The sequence below is a fragment of the Barbus barbus genome (assembly GCF_936440315.1).
Source record: "Barbus barbus genome assembly, chromosome: 13".
Classification (NCBI taxonomy): Eukaryota; Metazoa; Chordata; class Actinopteri; order Cypriniformes; family Cyprinidae; genus Barbus; species Barbus barbus.
In genome coordinates this window covers 26,385,663-26,409,215 of record NC_136741.1, presented here as the reverse complement: position 1 = coordinate 26,409,215, position 23,553 = coordinate 26,385,663, and the positions used below count along the sequence as shown (strand labels likewise).

General features: G+C 36.2%; 1 protein-coding gene across 1 annotated transcript in view; it reads left to right on the top strand.

Moving 5' to 3' along the window:
* LOC306879313 (metabotropic glutamate receptor 4-like) overlaps window positions 1–23,553 on the top strand; it is a 112,580-nt gene that overhangs the window by 21,712 nt on the left and 67,315 nt on the right. The window contains exon 2 of the mRNA XM_079432141.1: window positions 19,930–20,146. Coding sequence (XP_079288267.1) covers window positions 19,930–20,146 — 217 coding nt within the window. The remainder of the gene's footprint in view (window positions 1–19,929; window positions 20,147–23,553) is intronic.

Below are 23,553 nucleotides of genomic sequence, written 5' to 3'. Positions count from 1 at the left end.
TTTGCCAATGTAAAAAAGGGCAAAATTCTCTTTGTCCCTGTAATCTATTTTCACTGGGTTTGACTGTCTCTAGAATGTAAAATAGCTATTTTCCATGCTTCAGTTTTACCTGTATTTTTTTTCTTTAATAAATCTTGTTGCTTAATGAGATCCTGCATTTCAGACTTTTGTGCTAGGAAAAAATGAAACAAACAAACAAAAAACAACAACAACAAAAAAACTAATAATCTCAGAAGAGATCTCACCAGTTTTTCAAAGTATTGACAGATTTGGCAAGATATCAAAGTCAACAAAGAATAGTAAAACATTTCAATATGAATTAAATAAAAAATTTCAATTAGTGATTGCTACGTCAAGAATCTTTTTCTGATCTAAATAATAATAATAATAAAATGTGTCTGGTTAATATCATCGGAATTCAATACAGTTAAGCTTAACCAAGAACATTTGTGAATTACCATCTCATTTTCTTGAAAATAAATAAATAATTCAATATTAAATTTTAGGCACTTACAATGGAATTAAGCACGTATTTTGTGTTTACGGATTGGCTAGCCATTCACTTCCATTGTAGAAGCCTGATTGATTGACTGATTGATAAAGAAAAGGAGAGACAAGTGAAATATTTTTTAGGAGTAATTAATATTGTCACACATGCCTTTGATTGAGCTTAACCTGTACTGAAAAATAAAATTTTTGACTTAAGTAAACCAGTAAATTTAGATGTTACCACATGAACCTATATGCAGTTTCTGTACAGATATTTACAAAATGTACTTAACCTAGCAGGAGCAAACCACTAGCTCTGACAATGCTTGACTGTTTGTGTTAATTTAAGAGCTATTTATATTCATCCTTTTTATCATTATTCATTTGCATTGGGTAATTCGTAAAATAAATGAATTGTTTTTTAATACAGGAACCTCATTTTGTTCTTTCATTCAGCCATCTGGGTTCATCCATTGCTCTATCGAGAAAGGGAATGCAATCTCGCTCTGAGCCAAAGAACATATACATCACTACAGAAGAACAGAGTGGTGATGGAAATTATTGTGTTTGGTTTTTCAAAGGCATGAGTCTACATGAAAAATGTATGAGCCTTCCATAGGGAGGCACTCGGCTGAACTCGGTCATGATGCTTCCTCCATCTCGAGCTGCTGAAATGGAACTCAGTCGCACATAGTTGCCCTGTGTTTAGAGATGAGGCAATCTGTCAGACAATGCTATTGAGAGCTAGATTAACAATGGTTTCCGTTCAGCTCTGTTCACGTAATGCAGAAATGCTTCTGTCTTCTTTCTGTGTCTTTGAGGGTTCTGTAAGAATCTCAGAGAGCTCTTGAATGGACTCGAATCTATCGGAAAAGCATGTTGCGTCAATGCATTTGCTATAGGAGTAAAGTTTTGTTTGCTTTCATACAATCTCAAAGGAGATGTTCAACCGGAGCCTTTCCACGTATCAAGACAGATTATGTTTCAAGATAAAAAGACCGTCTCCTAACAAGGCGCCTCTCCACTGTGCTTTCCATCTGATCCCCAGATTAGGGAGAAATTTAACTCAGTTTACATTACGTTTGCACAACACTTCTGTAATGTCTACGGGTTAGCTTTCATATTTTCCTCAAGTGCATATCTGCTTGAATCTCAGGTCTAGCAGGACAACAATTCGAAGAGACAGAGATGCGTTGCAATACGTTATAGTTTTGTACAACTTTGTCAGACAAGTGCCAGTCAGAAACAATCTTTGTCAGCTATCCAAACACTCTTATGCGGGTCTGTTACATTCCTAATAAATTGGATAAAATGCTACACCCATAATAAAAAAAAAGAAAATGAAAAAAAAAAGGGTCACTAGTAAGAAATCTATTGAAATAATTTAAATTCTTTTCCCTGAAAACAGCAAAACAGTAATCCTAAAACAGCAACCAAACTGTTTATTTATGCTGCAATGCATGCTGGGAACTCACAAACCTTTAACATTTCAGAAATATAAAATTCTTTGTTCAGACATTTGGCGATACTATTGGTCTGATATTGGTTTTTATGTACATTCCAGAAAATTGCATTTTTAGCATTTGAAGCTCAAAAGGTTTCATGAACTGGAAAATATAATAGCATTTCCTATGATTATAATGCTTATTAGTAACTGTACTAAGCTAATATATCCAGCATAACTTACATTTAGCATTCTTTGTGGTTAAAATATGTATTCTACTAAATACAGTATTCTCCTTATACAACCCGAATTCCGGAAATGTTGGGACGTTTTTTAAATCTGAATAAAATGAAAACTAAAAGATTTCAAATCACATGAGCCAATATTTTATTCACAATAGAACACAGAGAGCATAACAAATGTTTACATTGAGAAATTTTACACTTTTACCCACTAAATGAACTCATTTCAAATTGTATGCCTGCTACAGGTCTCAAAAAATTTGGCACAGGGGCAACAAAAGGCTGAAAAAGCAAGGAATTTTGAAAAGATTAAAAGCTTGAAAAGAACATCTAGCAACTAATTAAGTTAATTGATATCAGGTCTGTAACATGATTAGCTATAAAAGGGATGTCTTAGAGAGGCAGAGTCTCTCAGAAGTAAAGAAGGACAGAGGCTCTCTAATCTGTGAAAGAGTGCTTAAAAAGGTTGTGGAATACTTTAAAAACAACGTTCCTCAATGTCAAATTGCAAAGGCTTTACAAATGTCATCATCTACAGTGCATAACATCATCAAAAGATTCAGAGAAAGTAGAGAAATCTCTGTGCGTAAGGGACAAGGTCGAAGACATTTGTTGGATGATCGTGGTCTTCGGGCCCTCAGACGACACTGCATCACTCATCGGCATGATTCTGTCATTGACATTACTAAATGTGCCCAGGAATACTTCCAGAAACCCCTGTCAGTAAACACAATCCGCCGTGCCATCTGCAAGTGCCAACTAAAGCTCTATCATGCAAAAAGGAAGCCATATGGTCCAGAAGCGCCGTCGTGCTTAATTCTGATAAATATGTGATTGGCTACAATGTGAAGATGTGACAATGACTTTTAATCAGGCATTATAACAAAGTCCCAAGGGGATCAGATTCCTCAGGACATTAAGGACGAATTCCTTGAAGGGCATCGTGGGAAGTGGATGCTCAGAGCCATTAGTGAAATGCACATATGATGGTCACTTCAACGAATGAGTCACTTTGAAACCTGAGGTAGTTTTTATGCAGAGTGTTATCATCTTTTATCATGCGCAGCACGTACACATCAGTTAACGTCTTGAAAAACATGTTTTAGTGTTTCATGACCTTCAAGTAGACAGTGGGGATTAGAGGTGGGTCTGACCTGCCCTCAGAAAAACGACGGGCGGTGGCAAGGAAGATGGGAAAGATTTGATTAGTTGGGACCATGAAATGGTGACAAGGAAATTGAAGTAGATGACACGGACAATTGCTAAAATGACAGTGGGAGTAACTGAAAAGAAGGGCAAGAAAGCAGATGACATACATTTTCTGAGCAAAGTAGATTGTGATGGGCTAATTAGCGTAGATGGGAGGTTATCGTCCTCAAGGAGCCTTGCCAAAACTCTCATTAATTGATGTTTTATCTGTCCTGTCTGTGTTGTAGTCGTATTTTATACACTTGCAACTTGCTGTCTAACTTGATGCAAACATTACTTTCCAACGTCGATTGCTAATTGAGCTTGAAAATAGGCTTAACAAAGGATTAAAAGATCTATGTTCCCTTTAATGTGACTTGGGTCCTTTAATAATTGTAGGGACCTGCTCAGGGACTCAGCAGGGCAGTCAAACAAAGAATTCATTTTACAGAATCCTAATTCACACACACAGACACACAGCAGTGTGCTAATGTGCCTTGTCTGATAGACCAGCATTAATACCAGTCTCCGTGTCTCTAGTATTCCCTCTCTACCGGGTTTCTGCTCTGTAATATTACCCTTGGTGAATTACTCTAACTTTTAATGACCACATTTCATCCCATTTTTTTTCTCTCATCTTATATTCCGACTGATTGAAGTCATATTTTTATGTCATTTCAGATGCAACAAATTTACTCTAGGGCTGCATGATTACGACACAAAATTTAGTTTCTTTTATATTGCAGTAATTACAATTAGCTTAAAGGAATTTAGATTAAAGGCATAGCTTATCACAAAATGCTAAATGTCACACCCCACACTTGTTCCAAACCAGTATGAGTTTCCTTCTTCTGTTGAACACAAGATATTTTGAAGAATGTTGGTAACCAAACATTTGAAGGTAACTGATGACTTCCATTGCATTTTTTTCCCCATGCTGCGGAAGTCGATGGCTACCATCGATGGTTTGGCTACCAATATTTATTTATTTTTTTTTACTTTTGCTACTTTTTTCAGAATTCTTTGATGAATAGAATGTTCAAAAGAAAATCTTTTGTAACATTATATATGTATTTACTGTTGCTTTTGATCAATTTAAGGCATCCTTGCTGAATAAAGTAAAAAAATTAAATAAATAGGCTATATAGTAAAATGATATGCTAATGACATATGTCTTTTTAATTATAATGAGAACATTTTTCAATTAACTGGAGAAGCCGTAATCATAATCTTAATTTTTATTTTTCAATTAGTTTTGCAGCTATAATCTACGGTTAAATGTTTACAGATTCAAATAGAAATCTGTTCTTTAACACCTTGCTTTTATGAAGACTGTTTGTTTAAAATTTGTTTAGGTTTTAAACTTATTTAAAAAATGCCTTATTACAAAAAATATATTCTCCACTGATATCACAGAGAATTCAAGGCAACACCAGCCAAAAACGTATCTCATGCTCACAAAGCTGCAAGTGTTGAATTTTTTATCATTTATTCTAACCATTCTAATCTTAAGAGGGAGGAGGAAGAATTTGAAAGAGTTTAACGAGGCCAGTGGGTTTATGCATATCAGTTTTTCTTATTTTGGCCTCACTGATTTGTTTTTATTCACACTTTTGGGTTTTTCCATCATCTCTATACTGATTACAGCATTTACTTTAACAAATCACAGCCTGAAACGTAGATAAGAAAGAGGTCAGATGTAACAAAAACAAGTGTGAGCAATAAAAATCATTATCCATTAAAGATATCCCATGCATGAAAAGATCAGAGCATTAGAGAAAATGACATTAGAACTACCAAGTTGTGACTGATCTGTTGAGAGTGAAAGCATTAGGAAGCCAAATTGAATATGGATTACCATATACACGTCAATTCACCTGCCGGATTCAGATGACAGCTAACAGCTTCAAGAAGTTCAAACATCATATCGATTGGCCATTATGACAGGGAAAGCTGTGACAAGAAATTGTCTTGCAGGTGTTTTACAAGTGCGACCAATTATTTGGAGTGTAGGATATCGATATAAATATATATTAGCGTAAATATTCAGGTGAAAGTTGTGCTGCAACTAAACGAGAGTGTGTTTGCCCCATATTTTAGCCTTAATCACCTTGAAGACAGTTATGTTGCTATCAGATGTGCTTTAGGACTTTTAGATGTAGACACAAACAATTTTCTGCACAGACCAGCATATTTCAGTTGAGTGAGTAAGACACAATGAGAGCAATACTGAATCCACTGCCCTGGGAGAGGGGAGTCTATACTGTATCTAATTGAAATGGCAACCTGAGAGACAAATCAATGGTTGCAGGCAGTGTAACAGGAAAGGCCGGCCACTGGGTGTTGAGTTTATTATTAGGTTACATCACAATCTGATAACCTCTTGCATTTTGACTGTTCTATTTGCCATTAAAGCCGCTACACGCTGGAGGCGATGAGTGTGTACGGAGATATCGTACTTGAGCTTGTATCGAAAAAGACAACTTCCACTAATGGAGCATCAGACTGGCCTCACTGACAACTGGGGTCTTGTAAGAGCTCACAAAACCACAAAAAATGGATTTAATTTTTGAATAAACTTTAAAGGGGTTTTACACCCACCGCTGAGTTATAAGAGCTGCAATATGGATGTTATTTTAAAACTATGCTTTTATTTTTTTCAGACCTTCACTTTAGAGCCCTGTGGGTTTGTCGTCTTGTTGTGTCTGAAGCATCTTTGTAGCCCTTTAAGCAAAAGAGTGAATTAGGACGAGTGCATTACTGAACAATAAGGTCTATGTTCCTTCAGAACTGACTGACTGCACTGACTGTTTCCAGAGGAATACTCCTAAAATGGGCCACTGTTGTGTCTTTGCAATTTTGTATATTATTTGTATATGATTGGAAACTTCATTCCAAAATCAGGGTCAATCAGTTGCAGTCATCCCAAATTAAATTTCCTCTATATACAAGTTTATTGCCAATTCAATTAGAATCCTCAATTCACATTGAATCCAGCTTTATTTTGTAAAAAAATAAATAAAAAAAATCACTCGAGTTGGTTCCAATTAGGTTATTTGCTGGTGTGAATACATTCGGTGAGCAGCAGCAGCTTGTGTTTAGCCTATTGTCATAGTGCCATTGAGAAAAATTGCAACATAATGGCTCTAGGCCCAACATTTCTCGTGTGTCATTTACAGGAGACTGGGACGTGCCAATAGAGAGCTCCAATTCCAAATGTCAAAGATTCAGTTTTATATCGATTTTAGTGATTTAGACCGTTGGTGGTTCTCATGCCTGATAAGGTCCATCGCTGGATGAATTTGAACTGTAATGGACCCCTGAATTGCATCTGAAATTGAAAGCAGCTTCAAACTTGCTTTTACTTATCTAATGATTCTGGTGATTGATCGTGTGATTATCCAGAGGCCGTTAGTCTGAAGAATCACAGTTCATGAAAAATGTATGGGTTCGACTTTTTAATGTGCCTGGATAGTACACGGCATCTGAACTAAAAATAGAATGATGCTTATGTGCATCAAAGTCGTTCAACCAAAAATTAAAATTCATTTAATCCATTTATGTTTTCCAAAGCTGTATGACTTGCTTTTTTATTTAAAAAAGTGACAATTTTGAAGAATGTACAAGTTTTTTTTCCATGCAACTGAATGGACATGATATTTTAGGTTTCAAAAAGCATGCTAAAGAACCATAGATGTGGTGTTTACAAATCATGCAACACATTAATCTGTCTGAAGACTCAACAAAGTCCTTCTGAATTCATATAATAACTTTACACGAGCAACAGACAGATATCTTTCCCTAGCTGCTGCAAATTAATAATTGAATCATGTTGAACTTGAATATTTTGTTTGTTCATGAATCATTCAGACTTGTTTTTTTTAACAGAATCTTAAATATTTTAAAGTTATGACTCAAAGTATGTATTTGAATGCTCCAGTCCTCATCCAGTCTTCAGAACTTCTCCTTTCTGCTTAAAAGAAAGTTGTACAGTTTTGGAATGACATGAGGGTGAGCAAATGATGGCAGAATTGTCGTGTTAGGGTGAAGTATCCCTTTAAATCCAGAATAAACCCATGACCAAAAGAGAAGCAATATGACAACAGGATTGCTAAAACATTGCATCTAGTCTCATGGGAAAATGCATAAATAATACTGCTAACTCCTCTGTATTTTCTTCCTTACTTTCTTGAGAATAAAAAAGCTATTGCTTTAAAAGCTCTTCAGAGACCGTTTCTTAAAATATTTCAAACACCATGAAATCCATTACCGTTTCAACACATTTGTTACATTTGTGATCATTTTATATAATGCATTGCAATTTTATTTATTAATAAATACCTTGGACCCACACACCTACGACTTACGCGTTTAAATGCATTTTTACGTAAAATATGCATCGGGTAGAGGGCAGACCATTAGCCTTGCTATATTAAAATATGCACATTATAAGGCAAAGGAAAGGTTTGACTATAAGCTACATATATTTCAGCTCTCATTCTGCGTGTAACAAGATTTAAAGTACTCATTCACTCCTAGAATTTGAATGAGTTTGCGCACAAAGGCATTATTAATTAAAATATTCCTATTTAAACAGCTTGCTGTTGCATAATAATGACTTGCCCCAACCCTGCTGATCCGTAGCAGGAACATGATCACTAATGAGCTTATGGAAATCCAAAGTTCCGGGTAAAAAAAAAGTGCTTTCAGGTCTTAATGAATAAACGGAGAGCTGAATTATGATTTGAAAAAGAAAAAAAACGCACCGTTGATAAACTCTCGGTAACCGCTGAAATAGCTGCTTGGCCAGTCCCTTTCCCCTGTGTGCGGTTAGCGGCGCTTGGAATATTGGCATAACAAAAACCATTTATCAGCTCCAGCATCTGAACGTTGCACCCGCCAACGAGAGCGAACTGTAAATACTGTAGTTTTTGTGATAACAGTGATAAGCCGATAACGCAAAGCTTTCACTGTGACAAAAGAGTGCTGTTAATGCATGACAAATTACAGATTCTGCTTCACCGTACTCTTGATTGTTATGAATTACTTAAGAGCCGTGACTTTTCTAAGCACCTGTATTCATTTCCACTGTCACAAGAGCAAATAAGCCAACAATTTAGCTCTCTTTCAACAACTGCCATCTTTCATTACGTTGTGCGTGGTGGTTGGAGTGCCTATGAATCAGGGGCAGTTTCATGAGGCAGAGGAGCTTGGAGTGATCTGTGACATTGTGTCGAAGCCTTGCAGGCTGACTCTTAAGAGCAGGCGCTTAGCCCCTCCGGCGACTTGTGAACTGTCATTCCTCCTGATGGGCCAGCTGCCCTCTCTCTAGTGATAAAGTCAACGCTGATCTGCTGACAGTCGATCACCATCTGACTCCGTATAGATTTGCAGGGCAAACACGGGCGGTTTTTAACTACAAGAACATGCAGAGAAAATGTTCCAGAGCTGTTATCCAAAAATGCCTGACAAACCAAAAACAATGTGCTTGTGTTTGCAAATGCTAAAAGTATTTATGCTGCTGTTGACATTTAAAGGGGCATTTTAGCACTTGGTGCCTTGCTGAGATCTAAACGTGTCTCAGTTTGGCAGAGCAAAAGGGCTTGTGTGCTTTTCTTTTCTAGAATTTGCTTCATCTGAGCTCATTTAAGATTTTTTGGGACACGTTTTTACTAGGACTCACAGCAGTTCTAATTCTTTATCAAATTCTGCATGTACAGTTTATTAATTGAGGCTTATAAAGTATTGATGTATTACGTGTATTATTGCGTTATTATCTGGGCTCATTTCAGATTTTTTTCTGACATGTTTTGTTTTCAGGACTGGACTCAAATTTTTAATCAAATTTATTGCATGACAGTTTTTTTAGTTCATTCATTTGGAGGCTGATGTATTACATTATTGTGCATGTGAAAACATCTTTGGAATTCACACACTGTACAGGTCAGGTGGCATGATTAATTGTTACTTTTTTGTGTTATTTTCTTTAATTAATTGGACTAAATTAATGTGTTAAAATGAACAGACCTCATACAATATATTGACTGTTGCACTGGCCTCTTTAGGCTCCACATTTTTTAAGTTTAAGTTGTGACGTATTGTCAAGTATGGTGACCCATACTCGAAATTGGTGCTCTGCGTTTAACCCATCCAAGTACACACACAGCAGTGAGTAGTGAACAAATGCACACACACACACACACACACACACACACACCCGGAGCAGTGGGCAGCCATGCTGCAGCGCCCGGGGGTTCGGTGCCTTGCTCAAGGGCACCTCAGTCGTGGTATTGAGGGTGGAGAGAGCACTGTACATTCACTCCCCCCACCTACAATCCCTGCCGGCCGGGGACTCGAACCCGCAACCTTTCGATTACGAGTCCGACTCTCTAACCATTAGGCCACGACTTCCCCCATTTTACATCTGTTTGTACAGAAAGCGGAAATCATAGTGGGTTGAATGGATGGAGGACCCACTGAGAAAGCATTGCAGCTGTGTGAAGGCATATTACAGTATGAAAGGTCTGTGACAAGAACACAATAAAAACAATGATGAATTCAGCACACTGGTCAGTCTTTCCCTTTTTGCTGGGGAAATGTCCAAGGTGGCGTGACCTTCCATGAATGATAATAGCTGTTCTGAACCGAAGTGTAGAACTAGAGGAAATGGCTAGCTGTGGAGGCACAGACTTAATTACCCATCCAGAGGTCGAGAAGGTGGAGGTGGCATGAAACAAGTGTAAAGAAACTATGACTACAGGACTCTGGAGGGCAACCGAGCGGCTGCATTATTTCAGCAGAGGCATTCAGTTCTCTCGCATGATTTGTGGTAATGAGGGTGAGTACCTGAAAAATAAGAGAGGCAATGTCTAAAAAAAAAAAAAAAAAAAAAAATCATAACTACTTCAAGGTAATATATATTTATATAATAGTGAGCTATAAAAAAACAGTAATATTGTGAAATATTATTACAAGTTAAAATAAAGATTTTCAGTGCCACGTGATTCTTCATAAATAGTCCTAATATACTGGTGTACTGATCAAGAAAGTTTTTTTTTTATTTATTTTTTTTTTCATATTATCGAAGTAGAAAACTTGTGCTGCTTAATGTTTTTTGGAAACGATGATAATTTTTTGTATGTTCATTTGTTTAAAATAGAAATCTGTTGTAAAATTAAAATGTCTTTCCTGTCACTTTTGATCAATTATTGCATTCTTTCTGAATAAAAAGTAAAAAAAAAAAAATAACTAAATCTAAACATCATTCCATATAAACAATATGCAACAATAAATGTGTGCTACATTGTTGTGACTTCATATTGCATTTTAATTTGCATTTTGAGTATTTGAAAAGATGCTTAAATTATGAAAATATCTCATTTTGAGTTTTGTATTTTAGTATTTAATGCAGAATTGAATTTTATTTGACATATGGAATATAGATGGTATGTAACAGACGTAGTAGTATGGTAAGATGTAGTAATATGATTGCTTCCTATTTGCTTATGCATAGTATGTTAAAGTTTCCACTCTAATTGGTTAAACCAAACTCCAACTAATCGTGGGATATTTATTGCATTAGAATCGCCCGTCTATGGTTTTTAAATAGCACTGTTGTTGCACCAACATTAAGTCATTTCCGAGGGAAGATTTGACCCAGCAACAAATAGATCAGCAACAATCATGCTATTAATGCATCATCTAGAGTGCTTCAATTTGCAGTCAAATAGATAAGTAAGAATGTATGGTTTAGGCAGGCTGAGATGGCCCTCAAAGCTAATCACCATAATTAAGCAGGTGGTATTTTCTCTTGCCAATATTTCACCGACATCAGCCACCGAGAGCACTAGAGCATCGAGGCAACTCTGAATATTTGATGCCGCTTGTGAGCATTTATAATTTACGCCTTTATCCTTCTGAGAAAGATTGCAAGGTGTTGTTGAGGAATTCTCTGACATTGGGTTTATCCAGCACATCTTGTTAATGGCAGCTGTTATTGCCTCCACGGCCACCCTATTTATCGAAGGGCTGTAGCAACACCTCGCACCGAAGTAGCAGCAAAATGCTGATTCAGATGAGCTATATGAAGTCATATTCCTTTGGGTGTCTGTCATTGGAACCGAGTTCAGTCGACTCATTACTTTCCATCATATGTCATGCTTTTAATGAAACTAAATTAGATTTTTCTTTAAACGCAAACAGGGGAAACAGACAAGAGCAGCTAACAGGTGTTTCCATAAGCCATTGTTAGGCTATCTATCGATTCTTTTGGGTGCAATCATGTTGGCTTTTCCACTAGGATCTTATTAATTTATTCGGTGCAGCCGACTGTAAAACCATCATTCATCGATGGTCTCTAAACTCTGTGTGCATGATTTGACATTTCTCGCTGACAGTGCTGATTAACACACTCATTGTTGTACAAGTGTCTAATTTCTTGATTAATGTTCTTGAAAATGTTGGGGGACAGTCTATGAAAGGAACTGTTTTTGGAAAATTACTAGCACAACTGGTTTAAATAGCATTAAAACAGCACAAAGGTGCACCTCAAGACAGCTTTTGTACAATATTAAAACCTAACATAAGCAAACATCCTTGGAATACTATAAATACTTGCTATGACAATTATATTATATTTATTCTTGCAAAGGGGCAGAAATTTATTTGTCCCCTGGAATTTCTTTTTTTAATGTCAAATGGTCAGGCTTTCTCATGCCAACTTAAAGTTTGTCTTGACATCTAGTTGCTCTTGATATTGTAATAATGATTATTAATGCCGATTAATAGAAAGTTTTTATGGAGAAAAAGATGTCATGTTCTGGCTACAGATAAAACAATCTAAGATCCGTTTATGGATTTATTTATTGCTTTTTATGGATTAGAAAATCAAGACTTCAATTGGTTATTTTTCACATTGGTTAAACTAAACAATTACTCAAACTGGGAATAAATTATATAAAGCAAGTGAGCAAAGAACACTTAAGTGGTCCTGAAGTGGAGTGAGTTCTGCACTTCCCACAAAAATGTCTGCAAAATCAATCTCTTACTACATTGCTTCTGAACTTAGTTTTTTATGATGATGAGAGAATTCACTAATGCTGATTCAGAATTCAGTTAATGAGCACATGCACTGAAGAACTCTGGCGTTCTCCACAGCGACAAATCAAACACTTCTGAAAAGAAATCTGATGCAACAAGAGAAAATGTACTGTAAATGCAACCCCAGTCGACACTTTTCATTTATTTCACTTTTCACTTTAATTATGAGAGTCAAAATGGATCACGCTCAATTGGGCAGGGGCTTTTTTGCCCCCTTATCTTGAATTTTTGTTTGAAATACTAATGTTTGTTTGATGTCTGTTTGAATTTTGGTGCCATTTTTGCCCCAAACTCCCATTAACTTTTGACTTTGCTCCCAAATAACAGATACTTCCAAAATCTGCAAATGACTGTTTTGTCTTTTATTGGTCTTGCACGATAAAACAAGCTGATGTCTACAGTCGATTGCTTGGTTTCGGCTCCCCTGCAGCACCTATATCCGAAACTCCTTTGAGCCTTTGCTTCGACAAGCTCCTCTCATGCTGTCAACCTTAACAAGTGACATGTTGATCTGCTTGAAGGAGATAATGAACTGACAAAGCCTTACTGTACCTTCTCCAACTAGAGGACCTTCCCAGCTCGTACATTTTACCTCTGATCAGAAGTTTGACCTTTTCCAAATGATATTCCCAATTTCCAATTCATCACTGCGTCTGCCTGAATTACCCAGTGCTGTGCTACCTGAGAGCCTCATTACTGTAGAAATATATAGAGGGATCCGCTCAGTCAAGCATCGGGAGTTCAGTCCGAAAATGAATCCCATCATAATTTGATTGACCAAGGAAATGCCATAAGGAAGCGCCGTGGTGACAGTCTTCCCGGGAGAGCAGAGATGCTAAAGGAGATAAGCATGACTAGACGCCATTTTCCAGTGTGCAAAGGAGCACTAAATCTACAAAGGTCAGGACTGAGTGATGGAGATATTAAATAGAGATTTGAGGCATGCTGGGAAATATTATTCATGGTGAGTCAGTGTCTTCAGCTATAGAGCAAGATCTGCTTATTAATGAACAAACTTTTTATTTGACGTATATGTGATGAACATGAAATATCAAAGGAGTGCCACTTAAAGATTAATTAACCACCTTTTTCATGCACACACACTTCTTGTTTTATATAAAGCTTTTCAGCTCATGTTGAGGATGTTGGAGGATCCTTTTCAGAATTTCACAGAAGCATCAGGTGAATTTAGTTTCAAGGTCAGTGGTTCTCAACTGGTGAGTCAAGTATGTTCTGATAAGGTCAAAACAAAGCTAAACGTAAGTGATTAAATGCAACAAACCATATAATCGTGCATTTAGGAAAGAGAGGGGAAAATGCCTCTCATGTATTTGGTTGTTGTTGTCAAAGGCTGTTTGTCCAGCTTCATCTCAAAAGAATGTTATTTTTACGTAACGCTTTGTTTACCTTTTTGTATTTTTGGATACTGGATGAAATGTACAATATATGCATACTGGCAGCATCTAAAACTAATTTAAATCCTGTTATTATGTACACCCAAATTTCATAAAATGCTAATCTTGAAATATATATTACATAAACCCACATTTTATAGACTGGCAAATAGTTTCCCTAAAATTTGATGTTATACATGGATCAAGGACGAAAAGGTTTTTTTCAAGCATTAATTTTTAATACAGCTTTATTTTTTCCTGTACATTAGAATGTAACCTGTTATTTTTTTCTGAGCATAAAAAAGACATACACTGTAAAAAATCAAATTAGCAAAATGTTGGAAGGGCAAACATATTTAAGTTGACTTAATTTTATTGGTTGGCCTTAGTTTAGAGGACATATTATATTAAGTCTACACTTAATAAATGCTATTTTCAAATCCAGTCAACAATTAGCTATGCTAATGTTGACTAAACTAATAAAAACACGTGCACGTGCACTATAAAACTTCAGTAACGGTTGAGCCAACTAAAAAAATAACAATTCAGGCAGAAAATCACTGAACCTAAAATTTCTGTGGAACTAATTACTAAATAATAATTAGTTGAAACCGCTTGAATATTTTTACAGTGTAGGCTACATCTTTACCTTTAATTATACATTTTTTACCAAGATTTACAGAAACGAAAGTCACTCTGTGTTGCAAAAGTTCATACACTTAAAAAAAAAAAATCGTTAGTCTTGCTTAGAACAAGAATCGTTATCTAAAATATAATCATTGCAAAAAAATTATTCAGTCATTATTTATATTAATTATTATTATATATATTAAATATATATTATATAAAAATAATATTTTACATATTATACATTTATATTTTACATGCACATTTCAGAATAAGTATGTTGTTTAATTCTTACCTAAATATGAATGACGGTGGAGGATTTCACCCACATTTTGTCATTTTATTTGAAACATTAAAATAGACTTTACTTGCATTAAATATGCTTTATGTACTAAAAAACACTATGAAAATTTGCATTTAAAAATTATAATTGATGCAGACACCATATTTGGCACATCTTGTCTTTGACCCATTAGATGAGCAATGACTGGATGTGATAAAATAACATGCAATAACATTTTGGTCCCAATATACTTTTATAAACATATTTCTACATTTATTATTAATAGTAATATTTTAGGGAACCCAGTTGCAGGTTGATGTCTATAAAATCTTATGCAAACCAGATTAGAACCACGTTTGCAGACAAAGCAATCCATTTGTGAATGGAAGTCACTACAGAGACATGCCACTGATGGCAGAACAGACTGTCACACTGTCAGACGTGAGGGAAACTCGGCCAATACACCAGCAGATTTCTCAATTAGCTTGCGGCCTTGAAAAAGAGAGGATTGAGTTTCTAAATGCCTCTGTTAGCACCAGAGATACTGCAGTTTTGTGAATGGGCTTGTCTGGGCATGCGGTATGGCTAAAGAGCCATTGATTCTGCATAATCAAAAAGCAATTACAACATTTGGTATCTAGTGATTTAAGAAAAAAAGATGTTGCTCGATGCCTTAGAACACCTCGCAACACTCGTGCTCATGATAAAATAGGCTTTCTATATTTAGACTGATGCTCCTCCTCTGTAATTATTCGGGCAAATATTCACAGAAAATTGAGCCAGGCTTATGAAATTGTTTTAGTGGCTGACAGTAACACCATTTGCCTGGCTAGAGTATGTTCCAATCTGTTTTGTTCAATAATTACGTAGCGTTTTTTGTCGTTCTGTTCTCACAGCTCAGCCATTTGCTGCCCTGCTCAGCTTGACAGTAACAGATGTGAAAATTGCATTGACTATCAGTGTAAACAACAGCTGATACCAGTTGAGAAGCCGTTAGATATGGAAGAAGGATATTTGTTTCAGATTAGTTTGTCCACAAACCTCTTCTGCGATGCCCGATGCCACCGGCACCAGATACAAATAGCATATTTCTTGCATTTCGCTCATTCACTGACAGATGAAATCACAGTATTTAGTTGCTATTCAGCTAATTATAGCAAACAATTCAATAAACTAATTGCTTTTGATGCACTTGATATAAAGGACTGCAATTAATGCACTTTGCATATGGCTATTTATTAGAAAAACGCTAATTCTGACCTTTGCACATACCAGTCAAACATAATTATGCAAACGCGTGTGCATACGCACATGGTTTGAAGCAATGCATAGGGATAGTCTCATTAATTTCATACAAAGTTGCCACCTATGATTAGGTGCCCTTCACCTAGACCGTCTGTTTAATAAATCTTATTTTAAATTACTTCTGACATGCACATGTTAGGAGAAGCAACAGCTGTAACCTTTGGTTCTCTTCTCAAGAACTCCTCAGAGGTCTGGACACAAAGAAAAGAGAGTCATCACAATCGTCTTTTGTCCCTCGTTTCAGCATGGAATATTAAATAACTCTTTGTTAGAGAAATCAGCAGGGTGACTTGAACCATTTCAATGACATTTACAAATAATTCAGCGATGCCAAGGTTTGGCGTCGGGTCGAATTCAGCATATAATCAAGATTTTTTTTTTTTTAATTCTGACTAATGGTTTCCTTTAACATTAATGTAGAAATTATCATTTTACAGCTGTTGGTTTAGCTACAGAACATAAAAGCCTTGGAAATTTCCTTGTGTCATCTAGAGTAATGTCAGTCAGAATGCCTCAGCAATATTTTGGGTCTTCATTACTTGGTGTGCACACGTCCGTCCGCACTTGTCACATTCGATGCCATGTGCGTTAGCTTCTTCTCTGTTGAGTAATGCATTAAGTTATTGGCTCTGACAGAATTTGTATACATATATTTTAGCATATCCCTGGCTGAAACCATGTGCTGCAAATATATCAACATAACAGATCTTCTTGTAGGCGGTTCTTTGTTTTCAAGATGTAAATGTTTGCCTCTTCATATTAGTATTTTGCTTTACCCACTGAGAATAGACCTATTTAAAAAAAGAAAAAAAAAAAAAATATATTGGAATTACATTTTTTAATATTTATTTGGATATCTATCTGGAAATGTATTTGAATACTTGAAACTGCTGTTAGATACGTGAAAAACTTAAAGCTATCTTTGCTTCCTCAGTCTTTTTTATTTTGAATTTGGTGCTGCCTTAAAGAAAATGTGAAGGCTATATTCCATTTTGATTTAATTTATTATTTATATTAATACTTTAACTTTTGGTCAGTAGCATATTTTTTTTGCTGTGTTACCAAGAAGTGTCAAATTTTGCTGGTATTGGTGGCAATTATTTAATTTCTTTTTTTTTTTGGTCTACAGCTATTTGTTACTTGCACAGATGTGTGTGGTCCTTACCAAAGTCATGCACCCTCTGCAGACTTGCAGGTGTGGGTATTTTCCATCCAATGCAATTTTCACTCAAGATAAATCACCAGACAGTGAAAAAAGAATAGAGTGTTCAGTGACATCATAGAAGGAAGAAAATGTTACCTTTTCACCAAAGAATTTACACTTACATTTACATGTACAAATTTGACAGATGCATTTATCTAGTTCTCGCTTTCCCTTGGCATTGCTAGCATCACGCTCTACTGTTTAAACTATAGGAAGGCCATACGAAACAGCCCCCTAACTAAGTCAGAAGAACATTTGGTTGTCATTTTTAGAGATTACATTTGCTTCTCTGTAACACTGTGTAGGCAGTGCTTATTGAGATGTCTTGCCAAACCGAACTGAAACTTGTGGTGCTCTATTTAAAACGTGTGCTGCAAATATAACTAAAAAATAACTGCACAATTATTCCAGATGTAAATAGCCTAAGGATTTAAAAGAAGTTGTTCACATGGTTAATGCTACAAATTAGCTTTTTTATTACCTATAAATAGTGTAAATGTTAAATATCTCTTACTTTTGTGTTCTAACTTTAAATTTTACATTTTAAGTAATCCCAGATTTTTCATGTCTTGTCAGATGTTTGGGTCCCAATGTAAAGGTTATATCTGCATATATGTAGATTGAAAGGTAAATATTTAACCGCTGTGCATATTGATAATGCTTTTCTGCTGATGTCAGTCAGTTGCTCATGAAGTTGAACCAATAAACTAAACATGCAAAGGACAGCAGCCATAATATTCACTCACTGAATGCCAGCATTGTGTGACCTGCCAGGCAGTAAGAACTGCTTTACAGGGATTCCTTTTTCTTGTCGCTGTTCCTCTGACCTGCAAAACTGTTGTATGAAAAGCTACCCACTTATTACCCAGAGGCAGTACTACTGTCACGGTGCACACAGCAGGGAGGAACAAGGAACACGCAGACGAGGATGTAACTTCAAAATAACAGTCTTTAATGACGACATCAGGGCAAGGCAGGGCAGGGCTGACACAGGCAGGAACACCAGGGAGTAGGGAGTAACTTAGACTAGACGAAATCAAACTGAACAGACAGGACTATAAATACACAGGATACTCATGATTAACGAGACAAACACCGCTGGACAAGAATTAACTAATGATCACACTGGACGAGGACAGAAAACAAACCAAATATAGACACAAGAGGCGGGAACCCATGACACACACGACAGATGACTGACAACTAGCATGCATATTAATATATATATATATAGCTTTACATTAGTATGCAATATTTACATTCCAGTATTTACATTTATATTCATGAATTAGATTTCATGCATGATTCGATTTAATTGATAAATGGTTGAATAAGACATTTGAAACTATTACATAATGGCAGAAAGGCACAATTGGGCCATTATAGACAACGTTCAGCATTATGTCTACCTCAAAACAACTGTAAAAACAAATCGTGATTCAAGCTTAATATTTACATTCTCAATAAATGTTACTAGCCAATATCAAGGTGGACGATGATCGACCTGTAGTCTGTTTTGATTTCGAAAGAGCCTCTCGTTTGTTTATTGTTTTGACTGATATTGTGTTGTCCTCTGTGTAGATGAATTTATGATCCCTTTTAATGGAGCCATACCGCTGGTATTATGTCTGCAGAGAGTGGACTTAAAAGCCAGAGTATGTTCACAATAGCCAAGTTAATAAACTTGTATAAATTACATTCTTGCTGGTGCAAGCCATCCATTATGCTATGTCTGACATTAGCTTAATGTATTCCGAGCATCACCAGCGATCCATTTTATGTGATTGCTTAAGTTTCACATCACGACTGATTTGTGTGTCTGTTGTTCGGTGTAGCCTGTGTTTGAATTGTCCACACAATTCGGTCGGGGAGACCCTTAAGGAGTAACTTCACCCTTTTTCTGTCATAATTTACTCACTCTCATAACATTTTGAAGGGTATAAATCTATTGGGTTGTTGTGAAGTATTCAAAAACACCGTAAAAAGTGTCATAAAAGTAGTCCATATGAATTGTGTGTTGCAAGCTTAACTGTGTGACAAGCACACTGAAAATGAAGCTGAAGCACTTTGTCAAATGAGCTGAGGTTAAGAATCTGGATCATTAAGAACAGTTTTATGAAGCGAATCGGATGATTCATTGAAAAGATTCAACTCAAAATAAGGATTCATTCACAAGTCAGATGTTTCTCATGAACTCTAGTGAACATGCCAAAGAGAGCTGTGGCAGATTTCAATGCCTAGATATTCATCAGAAATGCACTTTTTGAATTCCACCGAAAAAACAAAGCTCATGCGGGTTTGGAGAGACATGAGGGTGAGTAAATAATGCAGGAAATTTCACTTGAAGTAAGCTATTCTTTTAAGAGACTCATCTCATTGGGGTTTCTGTAAACTAGTCTGTGAAAGTGTGGTAGTTGTTGACCAGCTTGTTGTTGCTTTCCACACACATCTTATTTCTGAATGGACTGCGCTCATCCCCGCGGTCTTGAGTGTGCCACCTGTGGCTGTGTAAGAGAGAGCTTGGTAGGGGATGTAGTCTGGGATGATGGAGCATGTTATAATCTGTCATAGGTGAGCTCAGAAGCAGCAGGGGGTTTTGAGAATTGTGTACTTCAATGCCTGAATGGGATTTGTGTTTGTGTCTCCTCCTACAGATTCCCCAGGTGAGTTATGCCTCCACGGCTCCTGAGCTGAGCGACAACACCCGTTATGACTTCTTCTCCCGTGTGGTACCGCCGGACACCTATCAGGCACAGGCTATGGTGGATATAGTCAGGGCTATGCGCTGGAATTACGTCTCCACAGTGGCGTCGGAGGGGAATTATGGAGACAGCGGCGTAGATGCATTCATCCAGAAATCTCGGGAACAGGGTAAGTCATTTTGTGAATATCTTTGAAATTTGATAGTCTTACTTAACCCAAATTTCATCATGCAGCGTATTCTGGTCTTCACTGTAGCTTATTATGGCCAAGAACTGCCCACTCAGACAGGAAGGGATGTTCTGACTGGGGAAAAAAGCAACCAACCACAGTATTTGCATATTAGCGCTGGTTTTCCTTTGTGAAATAGAAGTGTGCATAATTGTATTAAATGTGCAGTTGTAGTGTACTTCAATTCTTAAAAGTATACTTTTTTTTTTTTTTTTTTTTTTTACAGATGATATTAATGAAATACAACTGAAGTACACATAAAGAAAGTACACTTTCTTAACACACTTAAGTGCACATTTTAAAAAGTTTTTTTTCTTTGTAATAATGTTGGATTAGAGGTTTTGGGAACACTTTATTTTAAGGTGTCCTTGTTAAATGTGTTACATGTGCTTATTTTTATAATAACAATTAATTATGCAAAATTACATGCAAGTAACCCTAAACCAAACCCTAATCCTAACCCTAACCATATAGTAACTACATGTAGTTAATTAATATTACTCAGTACTTAAATGTATAATTACACTGTAACAAGGACAACCAAATAAAGTGTAACCAAGGTTTTGCTTAAAAGTACATTTTAAATCATTGTTTTAATAACATTTTGCCATGCTTTAAATAAGTAGACTTCTTTTATGTTGACCAACATACTAAAGCATGTGAGAAGAACTTGTTTTTGGATATTACAGATATTTTACATGTTGCAACTTCCTCATTACCGTTGTGTATACTTACAAATATACATGACATAAAAGTTTCAAAAGAAAAGAAAGTTTACCATACATGCTTGTCAGTGTATTTGGCAGTTAGTAATATCAAATAATTAAGTAATAAAAAATAGATAATAGAAATCATTTTGAAATTACAAACGTGCTTAAGTTCTACTTAAATGAGTAAAAAGAAAACCTAAAAAAACAACAAACACACACACACACACACACACACACATGCACACACACACACACACACACACACACATTAAAGCTAATTGCATTTGTATAAACTATTAAACTATTATTAAGAAATTAATTTAATCACATGCAGTTCAGTGTTCAAAAACATTACATTCAGTTCACACTAAACTATGAATTCAGCCATTGATTTCCTTCTAAATTTCAATTTAAAGTCTGTTACTGTCACTAGGGCTTCAGGTTAAGCTTAGCTGACAGGCTGGAACCAACATGTGGCCCCTGGGCGGAGGGTCCCAGGTTTTTGTTATTGGGAAATATCTACAGAACTTTTGCATTGCACATAGATCAGGAAAAGAGATTTTAGTGCACTCAGTCTAATTTGTTATTAATTTAGATGCTACTTTAAATATTTAATATAGAATTTGTCATTTATCACATTATACAGTTATTTGGATCTTAGAAAGTTTTCATAACCCTCAAGCACTGGTGGATGCAAACAGATGGAAGCTAAAATTGTTCTAGTCAAGTTCTATGAATAGTCTTAACCGCCTAGAGGAAGTTCTGAGGGAGATGGAGTCATACTCCTTTCTTTTCTCTAGGGTAACAGTGTCCTCCTCACGTGTCCGTGGTTTCTCCTACGCATTGAGGCTATCAACATCTGTTCCTCTCCCATATTCTATCTTGAGATCTGGCTCTTTTTCATGAATGGAGAATCAGGGTGCTTTCACACTCTGTGCCAAAAGCTTAAGCTTGTTTGCTTGGTGTGAAAGCGAACTCTTGAAAAGTACATCTGAGGTGTGGTTCTTGTGAACTCACGGGTCAGAGTTGGAATAGCGGAAGTGAACTGCTGTTGATGACGTGTAATTGTCACCTTTGCATGCTTCCAGTCACACTTACTGTAGAACATTTCTTTCAGGCTCCGCTGTAGAAAAATCCAGCTTCCCTTCTTCTAACAGGCACAACAGGACTCAAAAACGTGTGTCTGTAGATGTGCAGTGCATAATGGATTAACTCATTAATGCATATGTTAGTTAAATTACGCGATCCAGAAAATCTTTGTTCTTAGAGCTGCTCTGGTGCTTGAGAATGGAGAGCAAGTTTCATACAAATGTATCAAATTGCGTTCGCCAGTAGGAAAGACAAGCAATCTGGAAGAGAGGAAACAATTAAAAACCATGAAATGAAAAATGGGAATTGTAGTAGTGAGTGGGGCGGGGCCGAGAGCCGTGGGAGCGGAACGAGGCCGGTGGAGTGAATGATAATGAGCGACACCTGCGCCACTCACCGGTCTCGAGTCCCACAGAGGAGCTCCGGAAGGATAAAAGGAGGAGGGACGACAGTGGAAGATGAGAGAGGACCAGGCCTGGATTTTATTTTGTGTTTTGTGTGCGGCAGTTGTCCGTGAGGGGCTGCCGCTTTACTTTTGTGTTTGTTTATTTTTATTATTAAATCTTTAAATGTTTGCCGGTTCCCGCCTCCTTCTTCCCGAATCTACGAACTGTGTTACAGGAATTAATAAGAAACTACTCTGTTTGGAATGTAATTGTGGAAGTCATGTTCGTCAAAAGAAGAGCTAAGAAAAGTAGTCAAAAGTAAAAAAAAAAATGTTAAAGGTCATATTTAGTTTTGCTGATAAAAAAATCATATGTAATTCATGCCATGACTTTCAGAGCTTAAAGTGTACAGACAGCTATAAAATATATAGAGTAAACACTGAGACTTGGTCTGTGCATTGGTCTGTTTGTTTGAGCAGCTGGAGACATCAACAGAAGCTGTGAGTTTAGGACTGGTCTATGTCTAAATAAAATTATTTAGACGTAACATATACATTACAAAAATGACATCATATTTTACTATATGCTTTACTGGTGCCTGTTTGTTTGTTTTTCTCTTATCTATATTTATTTTATTATTTTTTGTTTTTAGACATATATCTATATTTTTTAAATTAGTATTATTAAAATGCTAAAAATGCAGTTTTAAGAATAGTTGGGTTAGTTTGGAATATGGATCCAAAATGTTACTATAATTATAATGTTATATATAATTATTTTAATATGTAACCATAATATAAGAGTGTTTTGGTTGGATGTAGTGAAGGGAAAAATGTGTTGTAAAATGGTGATCTAAAACGTCAGCTTTAAGATGAAGCAGAATCCATTGTCTACTGGTTGCATCATCAGTCAATCAATTCAATGCCCAGTCAATAAATGCTAATCCTTATATGGCTAGCACCCACTGGGGAAACATTATATCATCTAATTGAAATTCATGAGCCATGTTTATAATGTGTCCCCCACTTTTAAGGTCATGCAGAGTACTGAGTACTCAAATTTTGATATTGTGACAAATCTAGCTGTAATATGCTAGCATAGAAATTACTTCAAAAGAAAAATGATAGCACCTCCAAGATTGATTGTAACTCATTGCTGGTTG